We start from the raw sequence: 25,821 nt of genomic DNA, 5'->3' as shown, positions 1-25,821 counted from the left end.
CACGAGGAAGCTCACAGTAGCGCTTACAAGAATGAGCCCTATTTAGAAAAAAAGGCGTTTTAATGCTCTCACCTGGGCTAACCTTCCCCAGGAGCTGGGCTCGCCCTCGCGGCTCCTCCACCCTGCAGCAGCACCCTCCGCACGCACACCAGCCGCACTGCAGCCTGCCCGGAGGCACAGCTGCCCGGCGGGGATTATTCTTGCCAGAAGCACAAATAATCTCCTCGGGAGGCTCTACGTGAGGACTGTTGCCCGGGGGAGAGAGCATATGCACACTGAAATGCAGATTTAGCTTCATGTCTGCCTGGTCTAGTCCTAGGCTGGCCTGCTGCGGCAGCACCTTCCCTGCGGATTTCAGCGAGGACAGGCTTTTGGCCCGTGCTCTCCGCAAAGGCACCTGGCTGCAAAAGCACTGCTCGTTATTAACGCTGGCTCCCAAGCACCTTCCCTTTCTTTGCAATGCCTGAAACACCATGGTCAGGTCAGTCCTCGTCACCACGACAGAAGTACTCGGCCCCGAGACATCCATGTGAAACCAGAGACGAGTGAGGCCTGCCTTCACTTGGTGCTTGCACCTGTCCTAAGGCTGACAAGATGGCCACCACACATGGCAGCCTGGGCCCTCCTTTTGGGGACTCACGTAGAGCGATCCTTTTGCCTTAGGAGCCTTTTCTTCCTCAATTAAAACCCAGAATGCCTTTTTTCGCCAAAGACCTCAACCGCTAAGTCAAACCTCCCACCAATCCTGTCATGGTGCCAACAAATAACCAAACACCAACACCGGAGCCCAGTCCTCCATGCGGAGGACCAACTCATGTTCCAACCGCACGCTGAGCCTCCTCCAGCGAGAAAGCATGTTCCTTGCTTTCCCCAGGCCAGGCTCCCCACATGCCACAGATATCAGCCCCTGGACGCAGTGGTCGAGGCCGGGCTGACGCCGAGAGCCGGGACTCCTTCCCCTGAGGCGTCTTCCCTGTTTTCTTCTTCAGGCGAATGGAGCTGTCCTCAAAGAAACGCTTATCGGTCGAACAACCGGCCGAAAAAATGAAAGTACAAACGAAACTTAATGGAGCGCGAAGTCTAATATGACAAGGAAAATTACCGCTCCAGTTTTAATCTCTATTTACAATGTCAAAAGTGGGTCAAATGGGTCTGCAATGGAGGGATTTGTTTGGAGAATGATCTCTGCAATGAAAAGCATCTACGCAGCGAGCAGTATCGCGCTGCGATACCTCCACAGCGATCCTCTCCCCGACCCTCCAAGCCACTCAGTTTTACAGCACGGGGGCGAGAAGCTGTAACTCGAAACCTTGGCTTCATTCAAACGATGATTTTAGTGCGACTCCTCAAGAACTTACAAGAGCTGAGACACCGCTGGATTTGGGCAGAGGGTGCTGGGTTCGGTAACTGCTCTCCCTTTTGTTCCTTTCCCTTTTCCTATTCCCCAGGCGAAGGTTGCTCGGCAGTACCATCACACCGCCCAGCCCAGCTGTTCTGTTTTACCTCGGCACGTCCTCCCTCGAAACGCAAAGGAAGCACAGGGATGTCCAACAGCAGCCCAAAAGTGAGAGACACAATTCATACTAACATCACTTTCCAACGTGTTTTCATTCACAGTTCCTGGAATCAGATCAATTTAATATCTGTCTTCTGCTGTTGTTCAAGACAGATGACTGTCACGTAAGCAAACGTAGCCAAAACTTCCTGACAAGAAGTTATTCTGTGCAAAGACGGCGCACAAATACAAAGCAATCTAAAGGAAGAACACACTATCCAGCCTTCAAACCCACCAATTTGTTTTTATCGACTGAAGAAAAATCTGTTCTTTGACCTTCAAGTGCTTTATTCCTTTTATGGTCAAACAACCTTTATTTATTAAAATTCTTCTACTAATTACTCGCAGGGTACCCAGAGGCTTTAAAAGCACAAAATGCCAAAAAATGTGTTATTACATTCCTACACATATCGAGTCCTCTTTCTAAACAGTTTTAGAAGGAAAGAAATGTATTTAAAGCATTTTCTAGAAAACACCTTCAAGAAACTGATAAACATTCCTGCTTATTTTTAATTTGTATATTTTTTTAAGGTTCTTTTTGGTTTTAGTTGCTACTTTGTATTTACAGGAAAGCGAGCTCTGTCAGTCTTCAAAGTGCCTGCTGATGTCAGGTATTTATAGAAAGTTCCGATCTTAAATGAGTTTGAGAGCTGAATCAGCCTACATCTGTGGGCCAAACTGTGTATTGTTTAAACCTGAAAAAAAGCCCAATTTGAAGTGTCAGCTTTCGCGACAAATAGGGAATAAAAGGGCTCATATATAAAATGCTCGCAGGATAAAAATAATGCATAAATAACAGCAGTAGCAAAAAAGGCATGGAAAAAAAATAACCGAATTCAGGGAAGGATGCAAATTTTATGTTTTATTAGCAACGCAGAAGAAAAAAAAAAGAGAAAAAGTATTATGGAAATATCTCAGAGTTATACCTCCTTCAGACTTATACCACTTTCTTGCTGCCAGCCTGCGTGGTATACACTCTGAAGCTACAGAGAAAATATTCACAAAGTTGGACTGGAAAATGAGTTCATGAGTCCTTCAGATGCATCTGTGAGTTAGAAAGTGCAGTGTGAAAGACCCACAAAAAAAAAGTTGGGACCCCCTCACCAAACAAATAAGCAAAGAAATAGAGAACCCTTCAAAAAAGAAGAAAAAGGGGCAGAAAAAGTGATTTCCCCCCAGACTAAACTGAAGCCAGAGGAGAAAGGGACCTCAGACCAGCATGGGACCTCGGGCAGTTGCCCACCCCATGCCCTGCCTGGCAGAGAAGCAGCAGCCTTCCTCCCACAGCAGCTCTTCTTCCTCGCCTCTCCCAGCGGTCCCAGCCCACCCACCACCACCTGCTGCCAGACCTCCTGTCCCCACACCACCAGGTCCACACCCACGTGCACAGGACAGATCCCAACACCCCACGGACAGCTCCCGGTGCGCTGCGCTGGGCATGGGGTAGGCTGCAGGCAGCTCTGCCCCTCTGCAAAGCCTCCCCTGGACTTGGGGTCGGGAAGGGACCCCAACATCTGAGGTGTTGGCTGCTCTGAGGTGGAAACAAGAGAGAGCCTCTCGTTCACATCAGCAGAGCCACTCCTAGCTACACCGTACAGAGAAAAGCACGTGAAGTTGAGAAACACTCTTCCAGCACTTATTTCTGTCACGCTCGTGTTTATTTTCAAGCTTGCCGTAGAGCCTGTTCCTCATGACAAGCTCAGGTCACCGTCCTACCATGCTGGCCGACACCTCCAGAAGAGGAAGGCCTTTCCCCAAAGCCTCTCCCTGCCCCGCAGCTCAGCACCTAAAGCCTTGGAGCGGGCGCGCAGCGTTTTCAGCTCCAACACGCACGTGGCAACTGGAGGGGAAAGGTGGTGGCGGCCATCCCGGGCAGCTCTGCCCGTCACCCGCGGTGGGCCTCATGCTGCTCGTGCAGGAGCTCTCACGGCTCCAGTCGTGTTGGTGGTGGTCCTGGGTGGTTTCTATGTCCCCAGTTTGCTCACGGGGACAGGAATGACCCCACTGAGCCCAAGGGACTCCAGTCCCGGACCTCTGTGTCATGGCGCAGCGCAAAGCAGCGACAACTCCCATGCGTGGCAAGCCGAGCTCGGCGCCCTACCAAACTCGGAGTGGTGGCTCCCAAACTTCGTGGCTCGGCGGGCGACTTGAAGAAGCCACGAAAGCCAAAAAAGTTGACACCCCCCTCCACCCCGCACTTGGCCACCAGCACGGCGCGTGACCTTCGCTCATCCCCGCGGGGAAACTTTCCCCACCGGGCCTCCCAGGTGCGCCAGCCCACCGAAAAGAAAAAAAAAAAAAAAAAAAAAACAAAACAAAACGCCTTAAACCAGCCCGCGTCGCGCGGCGTTATTTTGGAGAGACGCCGTGGAATTTAATTGGGGGTTGCTATTATCATTGGGAAAGCGGGGGGTGGGCGGGGAGGGTTGGGGGGTTTTGGGGGGGGTTCTTCGGCGTCCCCACGGGGAAACTCAGCACCCAACCTTCGGGTCCCCCGTGGGCGGCGGCGAGGCGCGGGGGGCACGGCGGCGGCGGAGGCCGCCGCCGTGCCCCCCCGCGCCTCGCCGCCGCCCCCGGCCGCACAAAGCCGGTGCAGCCCCCCCCTCCTCCAGCCCGTTCCCCGTCCCCGCCATGCCGAGGAGCCGCTTACTTTCTCGATGGAGCCCGGCAGCAGGCGCTCGAGGAGGCGGCAGAGCACCACGCCGTCCTTCAGGGAGGACTGCAGGAAAGCCTCGGGGTCGGCCACCGTCTTCTTGGGCGACTCCAGCACGCCCAGGGCGATCAGCCACGTAACGGTCTGCTCGGCCGAAGTCATGGCCGCGGAGATGATGATGATGATGATGGGGGGGGGATGATTTTTAGGGGGGGGGGGCTTCAAGCGGAGGCCCCCGCCTCCCCCATGTGAATGCAGATGACGACGCCCCGCCGTCACACCGCCACCCCGTGTCACACACGCTCGCACACACACACACACACACACACACATGCAACCGCAGAGCCGCCTCCTGCCCGCCCCCTGACATCACGGGCTTGCGCGCCCGCGGAGGCTCCGCCAGGGCCGGGCGGAGGCTGCCCCCCAGCGGCCGCCCCTCACCGAGCCGCCTCCGCGGGCGCGCAAGGGCCGGGGGGAGAGCCCGGCCGCCTCCCGGGGAGGTTTTCGGGTGAAAGAGGGCGGGTTTGGGTCGGGCGCTGGGAGGAATTCCTCGCTCTCAGGGCGGTGAGGCGCTGGCGCAGGCTGCCCGGAGGGGCTGTGGGTGCCCCATCCCTGGAGGTGTTCGAGGCCAGGTTGGATGGGGCCTTGAGCAACCTGCTCTGGAGGGCGGCACCCCTGCCCAGAGGGGTTGGAACTGGGTCATCGTTAAGATCCCTTCCAGCCCAAATGGCTCCATGATCCCCCAACTGTAATCAAATCTTCTGCCAAAGGGCAGTGGTGCCTTTGGACCCAGGATGAGATAAGCCAACCCTAATCCATAATACAGGCGGATTTTCTTAAACTCTGACACCTGAGGTGCAATATCTCTTCCAACATTTCTCGGCATCAACCATCTGAGACTTTTGTTTTCCCGCTTTGCCTTTTTGATGCCTCGTTGGAGCAACAGCTGCCTACCAGATAGCTACGGAGAAGACAAGCCCACCTACTTCTTGTGCTCAGAGAGCAGCACGGATGGCTTAACCACGTCCAAGAGTTCCCCAAGGCAGGGGAGCGGCCTCCAAATCTTTCCAAATCTGGGTGGAGGTGCCCAAAAGATTGAGGAACATGCCAGTCTCTTCCCAGCTTCTTTTCCTTTCAGGCTTCCCCCTGCAAGGTGCTTACCGTGATCCGTCCTTCCACACTGCTTGCCTGTTCTGTGCTTTCCTCCTGCCAGTCTCGGTCCTGTTTGTACCAAAAGCTGCTAGGACTGACTGATATTCTGCATCCACCTCATCCCATGAGCGCAAGCTATAGCGGGGGGGAAGGTTTTGAAGTAACACGAAGGATGAGGCATGTCATTATGACCAGTTTTCTCTCCTTTCTCTTTTTTGTTTCACCATCAAAGCTGTTCAGATTATTTTACGTCCTGACTTCGGTCCCACTTTTGCTTCTAAACCATTCATAAGCTGATGATGCCCTGTATTTGGGAACCCCACATGGTAATATTTAAGCAACCTAAAACCTTTCTGAAGACATCAAAAGGCATGACTTTAACTACCTTTTTCTATAAAACATTTTTAAATATACACAAAGATGAAACAGTCATTTTGGTATTGACTCATAAAGAATAGATACAGAGCATATATGTAGTAGGTTCAGGAAACTTTCAGGAAACTCTCTTTACACAAAGAGATTTTTATATTTTTAGTTTTAGTTCTAGTTTAGTTTAGTTTAATATGAAGATCTGGACCCCTCTTTGAAAGAGATGAAGACATACGTTAGCCAGATTTGGCAGAGATCTTGTAGATCTAGCAGCACATCGTTTTCAGCAAATAAAGATTCAACAGTTGATAATTTCTTTGGACTTCCGCAAGCTTTTGTCTTACAGAAAGTTACTAAAGAAACCAGGCAGTCACAAGGTAGAAGGTAAATTTCTGCCATGGATTAGCTAGTGATTGAAAGACAAAACAGCAGGAATAAATTGCCAATTTTCAATTTGATGAAAAGTTGATGCTGGAGATACCTCCTGTATTCTGCAGTATAGGCTGAGTTGTCCTGAGTATTTACCCCAAGCTGAAAGTGATGAAAAGGCAATCGTACTCCTGCATGTTTTATTCCATCCTTCAGCCTGTGAGCAACAGTTTTCAGGGAAGGGAGAAAAGGAGAGGAAGGAAATAGCAGGTAGAGAAAGCTCCTGCTCCATTTTGGACTCCCATTTTCCATTTTTCATTTCCAGCTATTAATACCTCGTCTGTCAGCTCCTGGAGCAGCAATGAGGTGCTCTGGCCAGATACACAATTCTCTGCTTTCCCTGTGCCAAACCAAGGTCAGCATTTCAATGGGGAGGAGACTAATTAAATATCAGTCCAGCTTGGATAGAAATCACCTTGACAGACTGTAATTAGCTATGTAGGGGTCTTACTGGATCAATCACTGTCCTGGGATTCCTGTGCAGTAGGTAACTGTCTCTGTAGATTTGCCCTATGGAGTTTTCCAACCCTTAAAGTAAAAGCCTCACCCCAACAAAGTAACACTTGTTTTAAACTCAGAGGTATGTTTCCACGTCTGGTTGAACCTACCTTTCAAAAGTGCCCTGAAGTACCTCCAGCTGGCAGGGGAGCTAGGGCTCTCGCAGTTACCCGCTGTCACACATGCATCTGTATGCCAGAGATGGAGTTGGAGACCTCAGAAGGCAGACCCGCCAGCCTCACAGTACCAGCACAGGTGAAGACGGAGAAATACAGAGTAGAGGACCCCTCTACATGGATGAAGCCACGTGGTCACGTTTTCTGTGCTCCCCTTGCGAATAGGAGGCTGCTGCTTCTGACAAAGCGAGGGCAGGCACTTGGAGAGCTGTCTGCCTGTCTCCTCTCAGAGAGATGCCTTTAGTAGCTAAGGCAGGACAGGAACCTGCAGCAAGCATAGGCTCGGTCAGCCTCGGCTTCTCTTCTCCAAAAGCATTAATCTTAGTGAGGAGGGCAGCAAGAGAGTATGCTTTCCTCTGGACTAAGCTGTGCCTTGTTTTCTAGTGAGTACAAGGAAGACAGAGAGAGAGGAAGGAAATAAATACAAATGGATCAATAAAATAAAATAAACTTGAAGAGAAAAATGGATAGAAGATATGAGTGGGGAAAAAAATAGACCAACAACAGAGACACGGTTATATTTGGATAACTTTGTACCCAATATCTTTAATTATCTTTGAGGTGCCAAAGTATTTATATAGGCAGATGCAAAATTTCTGGTGCCGAGAGCTTGTCAACCAAGCATAAACGAATGAGTACCATAGGGAGTGCAGTTACAGTGCTGGTGCAGAAGCACAGATAGGGGACTCTTGGAGCGCGTGTTTGGCAACGGGACACAGGCACCCTGATGCTCGGGACCATGGTGCTCAGCTCCAGGACAGGTGGCCAGGCAGACTGGGCATCCCCAGTGGGTTTCATGGTACACACTGTGCTGAGCGCAGAGCCTGAGCGGTCTTGGTCTTAACAGTCTGAAGTTTTTTTTTAAGGTCTGTTTCATTTTACAGGGCAATTAAGACAACTCTCTGTGTTATAAGCTTTATCACGGTCATTGGTGCTTTTGTAGCTTTTATCCTGGCTGTGATCTTTAGATGGAAATACCCGCAGAGTCCTCTGGCAAGCCTGTGATAGCCCCAAATGTAGCTCTGCTTCCGTGCTCCTGAGACCATCAATTCAACAGCTACACTACCTTTGTCCTCTAAGTGCAATTCAGGATAATGGCATTGATCTGTTATATTCCTTATTCTTTCAGGAACCAATAATAAGTATCTCCACTTCAGGCAGAGATGAATATAAAATGACGGTCCTCGCAACTGAGGGCTTAGTCTAAATCACGCATGATAGAAGATGAAGGATAGACCTGAGAAAGGACGAAATGAAGAAGGACAATAGTCAGCGGTGCAGTCACACAAGAGCTCTCTCTGTGGAAAGAAATCTATTTTAATTGCCATTTTGGAAGTATTTTATTCACACGTAATGAGGACTGAGGAAGAAATGAAGGACGGGGATTGAATGTCTAGAAATCAAAATGGCTAGAAATGATTGAAAAGGGCTTGAATTTAAACCAAAAAAGGAGTCAAGGTTTTGATTTTTTTTTTTAATGTGTGCATTCTGAATGGACAGTATTTACCAAAATTTGCCCTGCGTTTTGTTAGCATGAGATGGAGTAAGTGCTTTTTTAACAACACAGGCTGGGCGGAAGCAAATCAGTGGTTCCCCTGGGGAAGGTGTTGGGGGAAGGGAATTTGGCAGTGCCTCTGCAGTTTCAGGCCAGTCACAGAGAAAGCTGTGTCCTGCAGGCTGAAATATCAGATGCAGATCCCCAGCTGGTAGCAGTTGTCACGGCTGCCTTGAAGTTGATGAATCTGTGACGTTTTTAAACAGTGAGCCCTAAAACTTTTGCTCTGAACTCTTACTACAGAGCACTGACATGACCGTCCAGAAAAAGAGGATTGTAGGATATACCTGACGGAGAGTTTTGGGCAGAGTAAGGGTAAGAGTTTTGCAGACTCATCGGTAAAACCTCATTTGGAGTACAGCACAGAGACTTGGACAACCACATTCAGGAAAAATTAAATCACACTGGAACAGAGTCATTAGAAGAGTGACAGTGATCTTCTGAGAGCCTGGCTTGTTTAGCCTGGCAAAACAAAGCCTGAGAAAGGGGATAGGATTGCTGTCTATAAATACATCAGTGAGTAAATATCACAGATAGACCAGGGCTATTTAAGCTTAAGGACAATGCTAGCACAAAAACAAATGAATATACAAAGAGGTCCTGAATAAATTTATGCTGGAAATCAGAAAAAGGCTCGATTCTTCTAGCCATAAAATACTTCAGTGCTAATAAGAAGTAGTGGGGCGAGTCACCCAGCCATTTTTAGAAAGAAGTGCAACGAGAGGACTAAAGTGATTATACGACTCGACTGCAGTAGCAGGGACTGGGCTTTGCCCAGGCTCTGCTCCTCAGCAGAAATCACCCAGCAGAATTTGTGCTTTGCCTACCAGAATCAAAGTGGGCCAAGCATTCATCATGATGGATACCGTTTAGTGTGAGGAGTCAAATAAGCAGAACCACAGTCAAAGCCATTCCTTCACTCCGAGTGAATGCTAATGACACTCGTTCAGCGCTGCATGGAAAATTCACTTGGTAAACTAGGTTAATGGAAGAAAATCCTCTTCTCTGAGGTACAGGGCCACTGGGTTGGAAGCCACGCATGGTGACCCTTGCACGTATTTTGTAGTGTTCTTTTCCGTAAATATTTTCCAGCCCCATGAAAGTTTGCCACAGATCTCTGCCAGTTTGCTTTTAAAAATGCAGTCCCTACCAGAGCGAAGTAGGGTCCTGCTAGTGGTGCCAATAGCCTGTCCCCTCCTTGACTCCAAAGGCCCGGGCAGTAGGCAGGCATTTTTCCAGAAGTTTCTGAAGTACAGGAGGGTGGAAAGGCAGCACATAGGACAGGAGGGGGGAGGAGAACAGCGAGATGCTAGAGGTTCTGGGTCACTGCGTTGGTCAGCAGCAACAAAATGAGCAACTCTCCGGTCAGCACGCGTGTGATAACATTTCCACACGTTGATCCCAGTACATCTGATACAACCAGAAAACTGGATTACTCCTTATTTACATGGGAAATCACCGTCTCCACATGGCACAGCAAGTGTCACCGCCTGCCTGCTCCCTCCTTCTGTTTTTTGGGTGCAGGGGTTGCACTGCTGGTACGGGCAGGGAGGGCTTTGGGAGCCTGCTCCCTTTGGCTCCTGGCCACAGCCCGCGTGTGGCACGCAGCAAGGCTCAGCGAGAGCGGCTATCAGCTCGATCAAGCTTTTAAGTGCTCCCTGGACTATTTTTGCAGCAGACCACGTGAGGTTATGGAGTTTTTATTTTTAGTCCTACAGTACGATTTGTTGACTACGTACATTTCGCATGCAGTTGGTATTGAAGTGTCAAGGTGAAAGAAGCCGTTTAATGATCTGCCAATATATGTTACAGTCAATAAATGTTGCAGATAACGAATGTCACCATTTGCCTTACAGTTAGCACCTGCACCCTTTCAGCCCTCATGATCTTATATTTATATTACATCCATTTAGGTTGCAGACCTTTGTATCACCGCTGGTTCACTTCAGACTTGGTTCTGCCCCTCTGAGCCAGCAGTAACACATTCTCCAAGTGCTCCTTTTCAAAGAAGCCAAGCACAAAATGAACTGTTCCAGCAAAAGTCTCGCTGAAGACCCACCTAGCTTACCAAACCTTTACCTACCCAGACTAAAGGGCTTGCAGTGGTGCTGCTACCAGGACCAGGAGGTGGGCAGAGGGCCGCCTGAGGGAGCTGCCCCCTGCCCTTCTGCTTCTCCTCACAAGCTCCACGCACCTCTGGCTGCTCTCTTTCATGCAGGTGAATACTGCAGTCACCTGATGGAGATGGATTATGGAGATGGTTATTCAGCTCAGCCCTTTGCCTTTTTCTCTTTGAGCTCCCAATGTTAAAGAAATTGGATATTGTTCCTTGCCTTTTATAGCCCTGTTTGCAGCAATTAGCATTTTTAGTGCTTTTAACTTTAGCCAAATAAACCTACAAAGTGTGTCCTGATTAACTAGTAATCACATGACAAGCATCTTCGTAAATAAGATCTTCCAGAGGCCTTGAATCCTGAAGATCTATAAATTTATAAAAGCCAAGGTGTATACACAGAGTCACATCACAGCTGCTCGGAGAGGAGAAATAAGAGTCACCATCAAGCTGGATTTCCTAGAGTTCTCAAGCTTAGGTAATGTCATCTCTTAGCGATTAACCATCTGTTAGGTCTGCCTTCACTTAATTTCTCCTGGCGTATTTCAGGTGAAGCTATTGCCCCACATGAAAATGACCCTTGCAAGGAATGAGTCAGGCCTCCATCACTCAGTGGCCTCGTATAAAGCCTCCCGCTTCCGACAAAGTAATGGGATATTCTTGCTTTTAAGCACAGGAACTGGATAATAAAACCTTGTAAGAACCCTGGGCTGAAGATTGCCTGAAATTTTTGTCTCCTTTTCCGGTGCTGATGTTTCCTAAGCTCCCAATGGAGAGTTTCGACATTTATGTAAAGCGTATTTTGAAAGACAGCTCTGCAGTCATTGCTTCCGCATCACTCATCTAGTTTCCAGCAGGCATATTCCAGCTCCTTATCAGATATAGCTGCAAAAGGGAAACACATCGCAAAGGTAAGATAAAATCTGCTTTTAAATTAAGCAAAATAAGCTTTTCAGTGTTTACCTTGGATTTTCTAGGGCACTTCCAGAGCACTGGAGATCTCTGTTTATTTTCAGCATATTACCTGCGATGACTACATGCGATGGCTATATTACATTAATCGGTAATTGCTATAATGGATTGACTCTATAATTGCTTTCCGATCTGAAGAGTATTCAGTCTCATCTCTGCTCATAATCACTATCTGATCAGTGAAACGGGCCGTGATAAAAGCTGTGTAAGAAAGCTTCCTTCTTTACTAATTGGACGAGACTTGGAAACCAGAGGCTTTTCTGGGAGCGCTGCCTATTTTCCTCATAATTATTTGCATATTCAGTTCAATAGCAAAACAAGTCCATAACTGTTCAGTTCAGAAATGAAAAGCTTCTCATTATGTATGTCGGTCAGAAAAAAAAACATGAGCAATCACTACATCAATACTAAATAGCGCTAAATCAGTACTACCTGCACTAATTTGGGACTAGGAAGTGTATAAAACAATAACTTAAGAAGCAAAGGACATTAAGGGAAGGAAACCTGCTAGAGACATTGTTTTATGTATGCTTGTTAGTACAAGGAAGAACTTCTCCACTCTTCAACATGTAAATTACATTCACCATCTAATCACACCGAGACAATCTGAGGTGTTTCCATATTCAGATATGTTTTGTAACCAGTTTATCGCTGATGTGTAACTCATAACAGCACTGCCATCGCCTTTAAACTTAATAACAAGGGTGGGGTCAGACCTAAATGTGAGCCTCCCACTTTGATGTCTGACATAAATAATGCACACAGAGGTTCTCAAATGTTATTTGGCTCTACTGCTGTGGATTGAATGTCATGGCTTAATGCCACTGTGCAGAAATAACACCACCAAAATAACTTGATCTAACTATTTAACCTTGCAAATATATAGTAGGAAATGAGGCAAAGCCTCCAAAAAAAAAGGGGGGGGGGGGGGGGTTAAAAAAAAAAAAGGTTGAAATTGAGTATTGGAATCCTTGTGGAATCCTTGTGGTTCAAATCCATGTTGCTTTCACGTCATTTTCTTCTATCCAAACTCATAAGACTGTCTGGACCAGTAATGACTATTGTAACATCATTACACTCCAGCATATTTGTTTGTGCCTACCGATAAAATACTTCTCAAAAACAGGCCTGTTTAATTAGGTGATAGAGAAGGCAAACACTGAAGTCCATTCTCAAGCAAACTCTCAGAACGTAACTTGAGAGTTTTACATGAGAAAGGACTGACAAAATATTCAAAAAACACTCAGTGTCTGGCTCTTTTTGTTCTCCTAGATTTCAGTGTAAAAGAAAGGGAAAGTAATGCTTCAATCATAAAGTATGAAATTGCATATTATCTCTTTTTCAAAAGACATTGCAGCACATCAGATTAATCTGTGGGAACTTCTGTTTGCAACTTCTACTGACAAGAATAATCCCTTCCATCAAACTCATAGATGAGTAATATTTAAAAGCTAGCACTCTTAGTTTCTTTAGTGTAACTTCCCAAGCTGTGGAGTTGACCATCGAAATCTGTCTAGCATGACTACACACACAGGGGACAGAGTTTCACCAGGACTGCTCCACCTGAGATTTCAAGCTCAGACAACTCCACCAATACAAAACAAATGAGGCTTAGCCACCAGAAAGCAGATTGTTCACAAGTGGGCTCCTCTGCACCAATTCCAACTTTTTGCTCTTGACATTAGAGCTGTTCAGCAGTTCAGCTTTAAGCTTGGCTTATTTTCCAGACCAGCTAGGAGATAAATGCAATCAGCCACTGTCATGCCTGTATGACTGCACTCCCTTTGCTCAAACCAACTTAAAAATAAGTCTTTTGAACATCTTCCACACATACGTAAAATATTTCAAGAGAAAAAGGCAAACATCACTGTTTCCTGTCATAGAATCATAGAATGGTTTGGGTTGGAAGGGACCTTAAAGATCATCTAATTCCAACCCCCCTGCCATGGATGCCACCCACCAGACCAGGTTGGCCAAGGCCCCATCCAGGCTGGCCTTGAACACCTCCAGGGATGGGGCATTGTACTGGATCTGCCTGGGATGGAGTTAACTTTCCCTGCACCACAAGCATCCACAACTTCTCTTGGCAACCTGTTTCAGGGCCTCGCTACCCTTACAGTGAAGAATTTCCTCCTAATGTCTAGTCTAAATCTACCCTCTTTTAGCTCAAGGCCATTCCCTCTTGTCCTATCATCATTTACCCGAGTAGAGTCCTTCTCCATCTTTTTTATAAGACCCCTTTAAGTATTGAAAGGTCACAGTGGGGTCTCCCCAGAGCCTTCTCCTCTCCAGGCTGAACGTCCCCAGCTCTCTCAGCCTGTCTCCATAGGAAGAAAGGAAGGTCATTAATAACTCTCTGAAATGACAAATGAAAACTCAGAGACACTGCCCACTGTTGCTATCCCCTTAAAAGTGGAATTGGACCGTTCACCAGCTCCAGCAGGGGAGCTCCCCTCAGAGCCTGCACTTTGCACCCATCGGAAAAGGACGCTTCACTTTTGCTACAGAAGATGCATCATACCCCACCAGACACCATTGCACTTTCCTGCCCTATGGAGAATGGATCCGGAGACTCAGCTGGGTACGGAGGGAGTGCAAAACAACCAGAGAAGCACTTACACAAGAAGACCATATGTTTTCCAGACTCCTTCCCCCATCCTGTTGAATACAAGCTTCATTTTTCCCAAATTAAAAGACTGCAGAGAAAACTCCAGGGGGAACTTTATAGGGATTTTCCTTCATCATTCTCTCCTCTTGATTTTAATTCATGAAGAAATAACTCATGTCCAGGTAAAATTTTTCTGAATCTCTCAGGATTTTTAATATTGATCTAAATAAAGGTTGTTTTTTATACAGAAGCTGCAATGAACTATTCATTCTACAGATGCAACACTGCGTTTGGACCAGAGCTAATTTTTCTGCATACATAAAATATAAATGAAAATAATAAAGCAATGAGTTCTGCAATTACTTGAGATCTTTATCTATGCTCTTTCTGCTAGTATCCCAGTTTCTTCAAAAGTTTAAGCCTTAGAAGCCTCCAGCCAGTGAGAATTATGGATCAAATAGTCCTACACCATATAAGTTTATTTAACCAATACACAGAACCAGTCCATAGCACGTTTGGCTTCATAGTAACTACATATTGACGCCACGATTTTTATTCAGTCCCTATTAAATACCATGGGATCTTTGCCTAAACAACTATAACAGCAGATCTTCTATAGCAGTAATTAAACATAATTATGTATTGTGTGACAAAGTTGGATAGTCTTATTTGCATGGAAAGGGCTTTTAATCCTCAAAAAGACACAGCAGGACTGTTTGAGGAAGAGCTACTATTCCATACAATAAGATAAAAGTTTGGACCCCAGGCCCTTTTATTTAATACTCTGTTTGTATGTTTTAATTTGCAAAGTACAAGGCAGATTATTTGCTTTATTTTAAAGTATGCTTTAGAGCTGTATGTATTAAACTGTATAGTTCTATCTGAAATATACGTATTCATAATTTACAGCAAAATAAACTAATAAAAAGGGAAAAATGTACTGATGACATGTCAAGCCTGCTGGACTACAAAGCTGGATATAATTTAGCTTCCTCTTCCAAATGGTGGAAATAATAACTCAGAAGAAAATACACAAAGAAACTTTGAAAGAATTTAACTTTTTATAGTCAAATAATATTCTTTTATTAGCTTTGTAAACACTAGAATCTGTCTCTCATAAGCTAATTTAGCTTCAACAAAGGTATTTAATTGTTTACTGTAAATTACAGCTTTAAGTTACCATTTAAAGCCAAGAAGAGTAGTGTTTCAAGTTAAAGAACCTAAAAAGAAAAAAAAAAAAGGATGACTGTCAAGAACTCTTCACTTTTTAGACCATGAACTTTGACACTGCCCTTTAGTCATAACTCTAAGAATAACAAAAAAAAAAAAAAAAAAAAAGCTATGTGCTACGACTGCATTTCCTGTAACATATGTTCATGATTGAGGTATTTAACCAGCACATGATGTGCTCAGACGGAGCGGAAACTGCCCCTCTGTAGCAGCCAGTTGAGCTCCCAAAATAAAGCGTAGAAGAGTTTGCCAACCACAGTACAACGAAGCCTCCGCTTTTCACTTCTGCAAGAGGTATTAATACAGTGATGGGAGGAATGCTGCAAACGATCTGAATATTCAGTTAATAATGTTGACACAATGTTGACACATAGAAGAAAATGAGATCTGCAGAGAGTTATTCCTTTAAACAGGCTTTATACAACGCAAGCCTGTACACAGATCAATTTCCAGCACAGCCATTAGTTCCCATTTGTTTAAAGACACGGGAAGCATATGGTGCTGGTAGCACAAAGGAGTGCAAAGGACTACAGAGAGGGATAAAGCTCTAGATAAAGCTGCCTGCATGGTGACTAGGCAAAAATACTACTTCTGAAGAAAACTCGTTGGAACAGCCTGAAGCAAAAGGGGAAAAAAGTATAAAACTTTTAGGTCAGTACTGAAACTTCAGGTCAGTACAGGAACTTTAGCTCAGCACAGAAACTTTAGCTCAGCCACGTTGAAGCCCTGCTGCCTCGTGTGCTCAGTGCTAGAGCGCAGCCAGCAGGGCAAAGGAAGGGATGCTTCCCATTTGTGAGGCCGCTTCTAGAGCGCTGCATCCTGTCCTGGGCCCTGCAGAACGAGTGACTTCTCGGCCATCTAGAGCCAGTCCAGCACAGGATGAGGATGGCTGAGGGGCTGGAGCCCGTGAGATAAAAGGAGAGGCTGAGAAAGCTGGGTTAGTTCAGCCTGGAAAAGAGCAGGCTGAGGAGGCATGTTTGCTGCCTAACTTACCTAATGGGGAGCTGCAGAGGAGATGGGACCAGATACTCCTCGGAGACATGCGGTGAAGACTCAAGTCGCTGCAAGGAACTTCTGAGTGGATGTGGGAAATGAAAAGCCACAGGGAGAGCAATGGGGACAGGTTGCCCAGAAGAAGCAGCTTCCAGGGTGTGGAAACTCCATCCCTGTAGTTATTCAAAACTTGACTAGAGAAAGCCCGGCATGAGCTGATCTAACTGCAGGTAGCCTTGCTTTGAGCAGGAGGCTGGACTAGAGACATCCAGGGGTCCCTTCTGACCTCAGTTACCAGGATTCTGCTCTGCAATGAGGTGAGAGGAAATGGTTGAGGTCTGCATGGCAGAGAGCACTGAAGTTTCGCTGTTGAAAACAGGGCATGGAAGTGAGTACCAGCACACAACAAGAGCTACCTGCTAGAGGCAAGCCAGGCAAACCCTCCGGCAGCCTGTAGCGCCAGTCTTCTAGCTAATTCAAAGCTAAATCTTTCCGGAAGACAAGATACAGAGATGAGATATCTATATCTATTATGTATATATAAATAGGTAGATATAGATGTAGATTAGATATAGATATAGATATAGATGATATAGATATAGATATAGATATAGATATAGATATAGATATAGATATAGATATAGATATAGATACAGATACAGATACAGATACAGATACAGATACAGATATAGATAGATGATATAGATTCCTTCACTGGAAGGAATGACACCTGCACAAAAATCATCCACTGTGACATCCAGAAACCAGAGGCAAACAAAACTGATACCTACCCGCTTTCCAGGTGGAGAGCACTTTTACACTGGGGAGCTGAAAACTGAAATCAGTATTTATATAAATACTGAAATCAGCATTTAAATAAATTATTTAAATTCCAATGACTTGGCAAAAATTCTTGATGTATTGGCTTTAGAAATCCTGTGTCTTTACCAGTATGAATAGAATAATCCAGCTAAATTATAAAAACAAGTTTTGATGATTCACTATCCAGGAGTTGTTCCCTGTGAAGATTCTAACTCCAAGTACTTGAGGCAAAAATAAAATAACATTAAGAATAACAACAGGCACATGTGCTAATGAAGCTACTGATAACAGCAAGGGGAAAGTGAGAATGCGAGGAAGGAACAAGACACAAAACGTATGACCTATGAGAAAAGATGGAGCAAATCTTCAAGCACATAGAAAGGCTGTTGCAGAACAGATGGAAATAATGTGTTTTCCGTGTCTGTGGTGCATGAAATGAGAAGGAACAGGTTTAAACTGTGGCAAGGCAAATTCAGATCCAACACTGGGAAACGTCTTTACAGTTTTTCTGGGGAGGTGTTGTAATCTTAGCATTGTCTGCAACCTTTAAGAAAACATGAGACAAGTATCTGTCAGAAGCGATGTATCTCTGCATGTTCCTGCCTGGGAACAGGAAGATGCACTACGTGAACCTTGATGCCCCTTCAAGCGTGATGATTTCATACAGAAGCTTTTATATATCGAACACAGGAATAGAAAGATACCACCGATTCTAAATTACAGTCTAAAATACAATCTGAACTAGAGTTACAGCTCTAAGAGAAAGATCAATAATCAAGCAGTTTTAGACGGTATTTGCTAAAGAAAATTCATATTAATTACCTTGACATTAGAAAAACTGCATAGGAATAAGCTCAAGGCATTTTATTACTCAGTACTGAGCAAGCAGATGAGACAGCAGCCAGTTATCAAACGGAGCCTCCATGAATATGACTTCAGACGAGACCTGTGAATGGAGAATGTCAAACTAAATAATCGCTCATGCTTCTGGCCTTAAAATGCAGACATAAAACAGAATTTCTCTTTGGTCACCGACGACCAGAAAGACAGAAAAAACTGCAGTGATTGCTTATGAATTTCCAGGACTAGAGGCTGCATTTACAAAAATGATTCTGATTTACTCCTCAAGAATTTTCAGGTAAACAAAATGGAAGAGAGGAATCCCAATTTCTCAGCATATCTTTAAGAATAACGAAAATAGCAGCCCAAAATGAACCACCATGTATTAGCAAGAGGCTCCATGATTTCTTTAGCAGCACAACTTTCGGCAACCCACATCTTTTCTCCTTTCTCTTCCTCTCAGCTATTTTTAAAGGTGACCTCATCCACGTATCTAATAAAATCACAAAAGCTCAAAAGCTTAGTATGCTGAGCTCAGTGATGTTCTCAGCTCTGTCTCCTAATAATTGCTTTCACAGTGCCTCCCCCTACCAGTAAGACGAGCTAGATGAATTGGAGCTAACTTCATTACAGATCCAAGCCAGAGCAGCTTCTGCTTCCTGTCACGTCCCCAGCGGTGAAAGGCTCCCTCCAACTTTCACTGCAGAGTTCAGACCACAGCGTACATACGGATTTTACTCAGGCACCACGATTTTATCGGTCCACACTGACTGATAACACACACCCTCGTGCATAATAGTAGCTAAAAACTATAGAGCCACTGCATGATTTTCTTAATTTTGCCCTAGTGTGAACATCCCTCTTTATTTTAGCAAAGGACAAAGGCAGCTATACAAGCAATTCAAAATAAGCAGAGCTGAACACTAACCTGGAGAACATAAAGAGTAATAAATCAAAAAATGTTTATAGAAAGGTGTTACAAAGTATCCTCACATAACTAGCCATTAAACTGTGTTTGTTGTGGTTTTTTTTTTTTTGTAATTCTGAAAAAAAGAAAAAGTCAACAAAATGAGTATTTTTTTTTCCCAAGACTTAAAATCAGTGGTATTTAAAAAAACAATATTTTTTTAAAAATCTGGTAACGAGCAAGCCCTTTTGGCAACACTCCACACCGGCTTTCCCCTAGCCTCTAGCTATATATAAGGAGGTACTGCTTGCACACACAAAGACTACAAAGCAAGCAGAAATTACTCCATGTCTTTATTTGCATTTGCACAATCAGGAACAATTTTTGAAAAAAAAAAAAATCAGACATTGACTTGTAGCAAACTCACTGAAAGAAGCAAAAATGAATGCAGTCTTCTCTAAGAAGATCTCATCTTAATTATTATTACTTTGTTGAAAGATGAAGTGATATATATATAAACTCTCTTAGGTGTCTTACATGCTATCTCCCTCTCTGACCAGTTACATGACCCATGCCTTTATTTCCTTCTGTTTTTCTTGATGCTCTCTTCCTCGTTCATATTTACCCTATTTATGCCTTGTCTCTTTTTCCCCTTTTATTCCCCTTTTTTGTTTCTCTTTTATCATTGTAGGTAGTTACTGTGAAAACATAAGATTTTCTTTCCAGACGATTTTAACTACGTGTGCATAGAAATCAAGAGTTAGTACTGCCAAAACCGTTTCTGTAACCAGAGTTTGGCCTAGCCCAAGATTGTAAGGGATGTAGAATGCTGGCAAAGATTGAATTAAACACTGATGAATAGCACAGATGGTATTAGAAAAGCGGTGAAAGAGAGGTGAAAAGAAAGTGAGGAGTTAGGAAGGTGGGAAGTTTTGGCTGGCAGAAAAATTGGAGGTATTTGATCTAGTCTTGAAAACTAACCAGTAAGACGAGTAAAAATATCTTCTGATGGGAATGTGTAGCATCGACCAAGTAAAAAAATCCCTAGAAATGTGTTTTACAAAAAAAAAAAAAAAAAAAGCAAAAAGTTGTGTTTATTTTTTTAATGAAAATGCTTTGGTTTTCCCAACTTGTAAACCATTTTTCAATCAAAAGTGAGGTTTTTTATTTTGTTTTGTTTTGGAGTGGTACATACATTTTAGGGAAAAAAAATCTGCCCAGATGCATTGTCCAGCTCACTATAGGGATATGCAGAACATTTCTTTCTTCAGAAAGGCAACTCAGGCTTTTTGTTCCTACCGTTTTTTGTAGCCATGGCCTTCCCTTCCCTTAATAATCATCAGACGTCTTACTTTGATGTAGCGGCTCAGGTCTGTTCTTGCTGTACTTCATGTCAGGGGAATAAATGCTTTTGGTTTTGCTCCTGGTTGGTATTTTTTTATCATTGAGGGTTTTTCACCCTTTTATCCCTGACCTCCAGCTGTGTGGTTTCTGCCAGGCCTTGGTAACTACAACCGCAGCAGTTCACTGGCCCATAACAGTAGTTCAAACAATTTCCAAAATCTAAAGGCTCTCTACTGCCTAAGAAGAAGAAGTAAAAAAAACTCAATGTAAATGTAGTTCTGAAGGTAAGTGTTAGTTCCTGCATTAGAGCTTGGAAATCCCTGCTCCAGTGTGTACGTACTGAATTAGCACACCTCTCAGCTGCCTTGCCCACGTCTCCATCTCCAAATTTAGTGATTGTCCCGCTCTGCTCTGCTGGTGTGGCCTCACCTCAAGCACTGTGTGCAGTTCTGGGCACCACAGTACAAAAAGGACGTGAAACTACTGGAGGGTGTCCAGAGAGGGGCTACAAAGATGGTGACGAGCCTAGAGGGGATGACGTACGAGGAGCGGCTGAGGGCACTGGGCCTGTTCAGCCTGGAGAAGAGGAGGCTGAGGGGGGACCTCATGGCGGCCTGCAGCTTCCTTACGAGGGGGAGCGGAGGGGCAGGCGCCGATCTGTTCTCTTTAGTGACCAGTGACAGGACCTGAGAGAATGGTGTCAAGCTGAGGCAGGGAAGGTTTAGGCTGGACATCAGGAAGAGGCTCTTCACCAAGTGGGTGGTTGCACACTGGAACAGGCTCCCCAGGGACAGTCACTGCCCCAGGTCTGTTGGAGTTTAAGAAGCATTTGGACTCTGCACTTAGTCACATGGTCTGAATTTTTGGGTAGACCTGTGTGGTGCCTGGAGTTGGGACTTGAGGATCCTTGTGGGTCCCTTCCAGCTCAGGATACTCTGTGATTCTATGATTTGTCCTGCCCTGTGGTGCTCCAGTAGGCAGCGTAATTAACACAGGAATTAAGACCGGAGGATGGATCTTCTGTTTCCTGAAGCAATGACCAGCCAAAGAAGTGGGAACAGAGACAGCAACTCCAGTTTAAAAAAGGAAAGGTCTTGTGACCACTGGATGTGTGCTCCACACCCAGACTTGGATGCCTTGGTTTGATTCATCTCTGAGGCTCTGGAGTGCCAGCATAAAATAATATATGATCAACACGGTCCAAGCAGGCAACATGTATGCCTAATAAATAGCTGAAAATAACAACAAAAATGTGACAGTGATGATAGCTGCCTATTTGACAGCCCAGAAAAAAAAGCATGAATGATTTTACGAACTGCTGCTCAGATACAGTGACAACGCTCAGCTGTCTAGGTCACTCAATTAGACATCTAGCCATAGCTGCACGATGCTTCAAGAGAGTAACTCGAACCCATTGCTAAACATTATCCTAAAGTGTCAGCAGTCCAAGAATTCACTAATCCTTTCGCTACACTTGAAGAGCTTCATGTTTTATTGGAAATATTATGCAGATAAAAATTACTTGCAGAGTGGAGATGGATAGACTCATGGTTTAACTCAGACAATTTGAAGCAACATATAAATCAAGACTTTTATCAAGCTTGCACTTCCATTTCTCCATGCAAGTTCCCAAGTCAAGTGACAAGATGTAAAATGGCACAGAACATATAGCCTCAATATAGGGTAATGACCCTTTTTAAGTGGCATACTAAGTTTGGTAAAACCTAATGACATCCATAGACCTGTTTAAAATCTTCTTCATTTACATATAGACGTCTTAGTCCTCCAAATAATTTTATGAAGTGTAGCATTCATCCTTTCCAGGACACAATCCTTTCATAAAATCTATCAAGGATACATTTTGCAAGCTTCCAAAACACTCCAGAAATAGCACCACCACCTTTATGAACTGGCAGAGTTTCATGCATCTCTGACCTAGATTGTAGGACTTAGCAATCAGGAACATACAACATTCAGTTCCACATCAGCAGATAAAAAGTAGTAAAAGATAGTTCTCCTAATGAACAGCAGATATGTAAATCCATATTATCCATAAATCATGCTTCAAATCTTCCTCAGAAACTAATCAAGCTTAAAAAAAATCATGAGATTGGCTTAAAAATCATGAAATTTGAAATATGAATAAATTTGGAGTTATTTATCTGCCGTTGAGTTTTTAAGCCTCTAGAGTGTGCTCCAGTCATATTTTCAAGCATTTCTTTACAAAGTTAAATGTGTAGATGCTTTATTTATAATGAAAGCTGAGATTGGTTTATAAAGCTAGTAATTCAGAAGTTGAGCTCATCAGAGAAACATGAAGTTCTACAAAAAAAAATCCTAAAATTTCTTGATTAGCAATACAACACTGTACCATACTAGAAATGTAATTGTGGAGAAAATAACCAATCTGACACCAGAAAGCCTGCAAATACATCAGCATTTCTGAAAAGTTTAAGGAAAGTTTCTTGTGTTGCCAAGGAACATAAACTTCAAAAATTTAGGGGTTAATGTAGCAAGCCACTTGGTGTACCAACTCATTCACCCTCTCAATAAGCATTAAAAACAATGAACTGCAGAAAAAAGAGGCTTTTTGTTACATATAGTTTTACAATTTTGAACACGCTACACCTTTACAAATTCCAGACCGATTCCTCAGATACAAAGAGGACGGGCCTGCAAAAATTTTCAGATTTGCTTCCCAGTAATTCATTCTCAGCTCCATTTATTTGTCCTCCAGGATCCTTCCCACATTCTTTTAACCTTTCCAGGCAGCTCCCTCCAATATCTAGGGCTAGAGGCTTTACTATTATTTGAAAGAAATGAGGTTTTTAAAGAAAAGCTGAAGTTTCAAGGAAAATACCAAATGTTGCAGTAAAACCATGAAGGTTAGCAACCTGCATCTGTCTAACCTGAGGAATAACTTGAGACCAAACGACATGAGGCAGCAGTGCCCGCTGGCTTGGCTGTCCCAAGGCCACCCTGTGTCCCGATGGCTCTGTCTACAAATCGGAAGCAAAGTTCTGTTTTATGCATCAGATGTGGCATACAAATTAACCACACCAATAATCTTCTAATTTACGCAGCCGTTCTGCAGTAAGTGTGTAGAATTAACCATGGTAACATGCATAAGCATATTCAGTTAATAATTGTTCATTGACATGACACATTTACTAAATAAATGACTGTAATTTGATAAGCTAGAAGCTTCTAAGTGAGGAAAACCGGCAGCACCCTGTGCACACTCCTATTGCATATTCAAACTCAAAGATGACCTTTTTATTTTATATGCAAAATGCAGGGAAACCTGAACCCACACAGTTTAAAAACTCATCTTTCCCACTGCCCACAACTTGAAGGTTTACCACTTCAGAGTCTCCTCAAGCTCCCCATGCCACATCGTGGCCCAGCTTGCACAAGAGTGATGAAAAGTTTTGCCCTCACCTTGGCCTATAGCCCAGCAGCTGAACCGCCCCTGTGGCCTATGTCTGCATTCAGTGTGCACCTGGGTCTGTGGCTTGTGATGTGTGTGCCATCACCACCAAAAGTCATCGCAGTGAGATTCCTTCTGATGACCTTGCAGTAGTATGAATTGCTATCAGATTATTCTTTTTTTTTTTCTTTTTCTGTAAACATAGGAATTTATCTATTAATTAGGGTAGTATTTTAGCTCGTGCCTGTAAATGAGGATGAAAATACTTTCTTCCTAGCAAAATATGAAAAAACAAAAATCGAACAACACCTTAAAAATTAGGTAGATTCAGATTTGGAAGCACTGGGGCCAAATTATGCAAGTCTTGGACTGGAAAATATGATTCCCTGATGATAAGAGGTAAGCCACACCGTCCTCACCCAGGTAACACTCCCATAAGACTTGTCTGGAGATTTACTCAAGCGCTCGGTATAGTACTCATGTGTACACACTTGGCTGCGCAAAGGCATGCTTGGAGCAGGTGGGACTGCAGTCAGATTTCTCCAGGCAGTATACGGAAGCACGGATTTAGGTCCTCGATGAGCATTTTCGCAGCACTCACACGCAGACTTACTTTTCTACCCCACGGGTCAGGCTGTGTTCCCCTTCCTTACAAGCTCTGTGCATGCTTTAATGCTAGAGAGACAAGGAGCCTGGAAACACTGCAGAAGCGGGCACTACAATTCAACACAGTTGTGAATTTCATTATTGAAATAAAATACTATTAATAAGCAAACCTCATGTTGCTCATGAGACTTTGTGTCAGCTAGGATTTAGTCATTTTTAGCTGGGCTAAAAGAGAATGGAAAACAGGCTGGTAAATACCAGGAAGCTGGTACTGAGCTCACAGGGCACTTCATGCTGAAGAAATTAAAAAAAAAAAAGGCTTTTATGAACTAACTGATGAAGAGTGCTCCTGAATGCACACTGCTAGATCACTTAGCAATTGCCTTCATAGTCTCCTTCAACTACAGAACAACATGTATGCAGTCAAATAGTACATCCATACAGAATACAGTTATTAAAAAATAAACAAAACACACAAGGCAAATGATCTTGGCTATGTCAGAAAACACCAGAATTCAAAATACTCTGAAATTACAGTGAAAAGTATAGCTGTGAAATCAGCGTGAAGCAGAACGGAGTTGGATCCAGCATGTGGAAAGTGTAGGTGAGTGACAATGTGATGCGTGACTTTTCAGCCCTGGGTCATCAAAACAGGCTGGGCAGTGAATGAAAATAATTCTTACGCAATAGTTTTCTATTTCCACTTTTAAGTGAAACATCCTAACAGTCTCTAGCCACACCTCCCCAGTGAAGTGCATACACTACCAAATCATTGTTGCATTTGGTAGCGTTTCTGCCAGAACACACACTAGCTAGAGGTTAACCTCTCTTTTGCCATAAGAAAGGCAATTATTGGGAGCTGCCTGATTGCGCTGATGATGCAGAGTGACTTGGCTCTCTTTGTACTGGTACATGCTCCACCTGCACCATCGCTCTCAGGACACAGCAATGAACCAGCCGGTTCCTTCGGTTTCTCATCTCACAGAGAAATACTCCGTCCCTCTCTCAGTTCATCAATCTTTGACTCTTTTTTCCTTCAAAGCTGAAGTCAGCTGCTCCATTACACACATGCAAAAACAAATTCTGCAGCTGAGCTGCCTTGATGCATATAAATCTCCACCAATTTCTTAATGCTAGCCAGTAAACTTCTTACCAGTGTTTATCACAGCTTGCTATGGCTTTATCTAGCACACCAGGCAACCTACTTAAACCTACTTGATTTTCAAGTTCAGAGGGGTAAGAGTTCAACAGGTAAGAGCAAAGTCAGATCATGAGTAAAGTATAGACTGTATGCTGGTGAGCATTTTCAGCTGTAGGAAAGTTTAGGGCACAAGTCTTGATGTAGTTATGTATCCTTATTGCAATATACATTTCCTTGCCCAGCTACAGTAGCACATGTAGACTTTCTCCTAAAAACTTGCTAAGAACTATTATAAGCATAATAAAAAGCCACACACCTGAACTGTTCTCACTCATCCATGTGATAACGTCTTTGTGAGACAGATTTGTGACAATAAAAACTGCTCTGATTCTTAATGTTGTTGGCAAATACGACAAAACCATAAGAAA

The 25,821-nt window shown here is 44.1% G+C and overlaps 1 protein-coding gene and 1 long non-coding RNA gene across 6 annotated transcripts in view; both read right to left on the bottom strand.

Annotated features, from left to right (window-relative positions):
- Positions 1–4,543, bottom strand: part of ARHGEF7 (Rho guanine nucleotide exchange factor 7) — a 121,294-nt gene extending 116,751 nt beyond the window's left edge. For 2 of the 4 annotated variants that reach the window (XM_083826196.1, XM_083826198.1), the window contains exon 1: positions 4,206–4,542. In XM_083826196.1, coding sequence (XP_083682322.1) covers positions 4,206–4,541 — 336 coding nt within the window. In that variant the 5' untranslated portion in view covers position 4,542. Of the gene's footprint in view, positions 1–4,205 lie in introns of all 4 variants that reach the window. The other 2 variants (XM_083826195.1, XM_083826197.1) reach the window with 2 other exon arrangements.
- A 2,678-nt stretch (positions 4,544–7,221) lies between these two features.
- LOC310892367 overlaps positions 7,222–25,821 on the bottom strand; it is a 33,938-nt gene continuing 15,338 nt past the window's right edge. For both annotated transcript variants that reach the window (XR_014578066.1, XR_014578067.1), the window contains one exon: positions 7,222–11,385. This is a non-coding gene — a long non-coding RNA (uncharacterized lncRNA). The remainder of the gene's footprint in view (positions 11,386–25,821) is intronic.

The sequence above is a fragment of the Anser anser genome, assembly GCF_964211835.1.
Source record: "Anser anser genome assembly, chromosome: 1".
Classification (NCBI taxonomy): domain Eukaryota; kingdom Metazoa; phylum Chordata; class Aves; order Anseriformes; family Anatidae; genus Anser; species Anser anser.
Note: the sequence above shows the minus strand (reverse complement) of the source record. Positions and strands in the feature narration are given on the sequence as shown.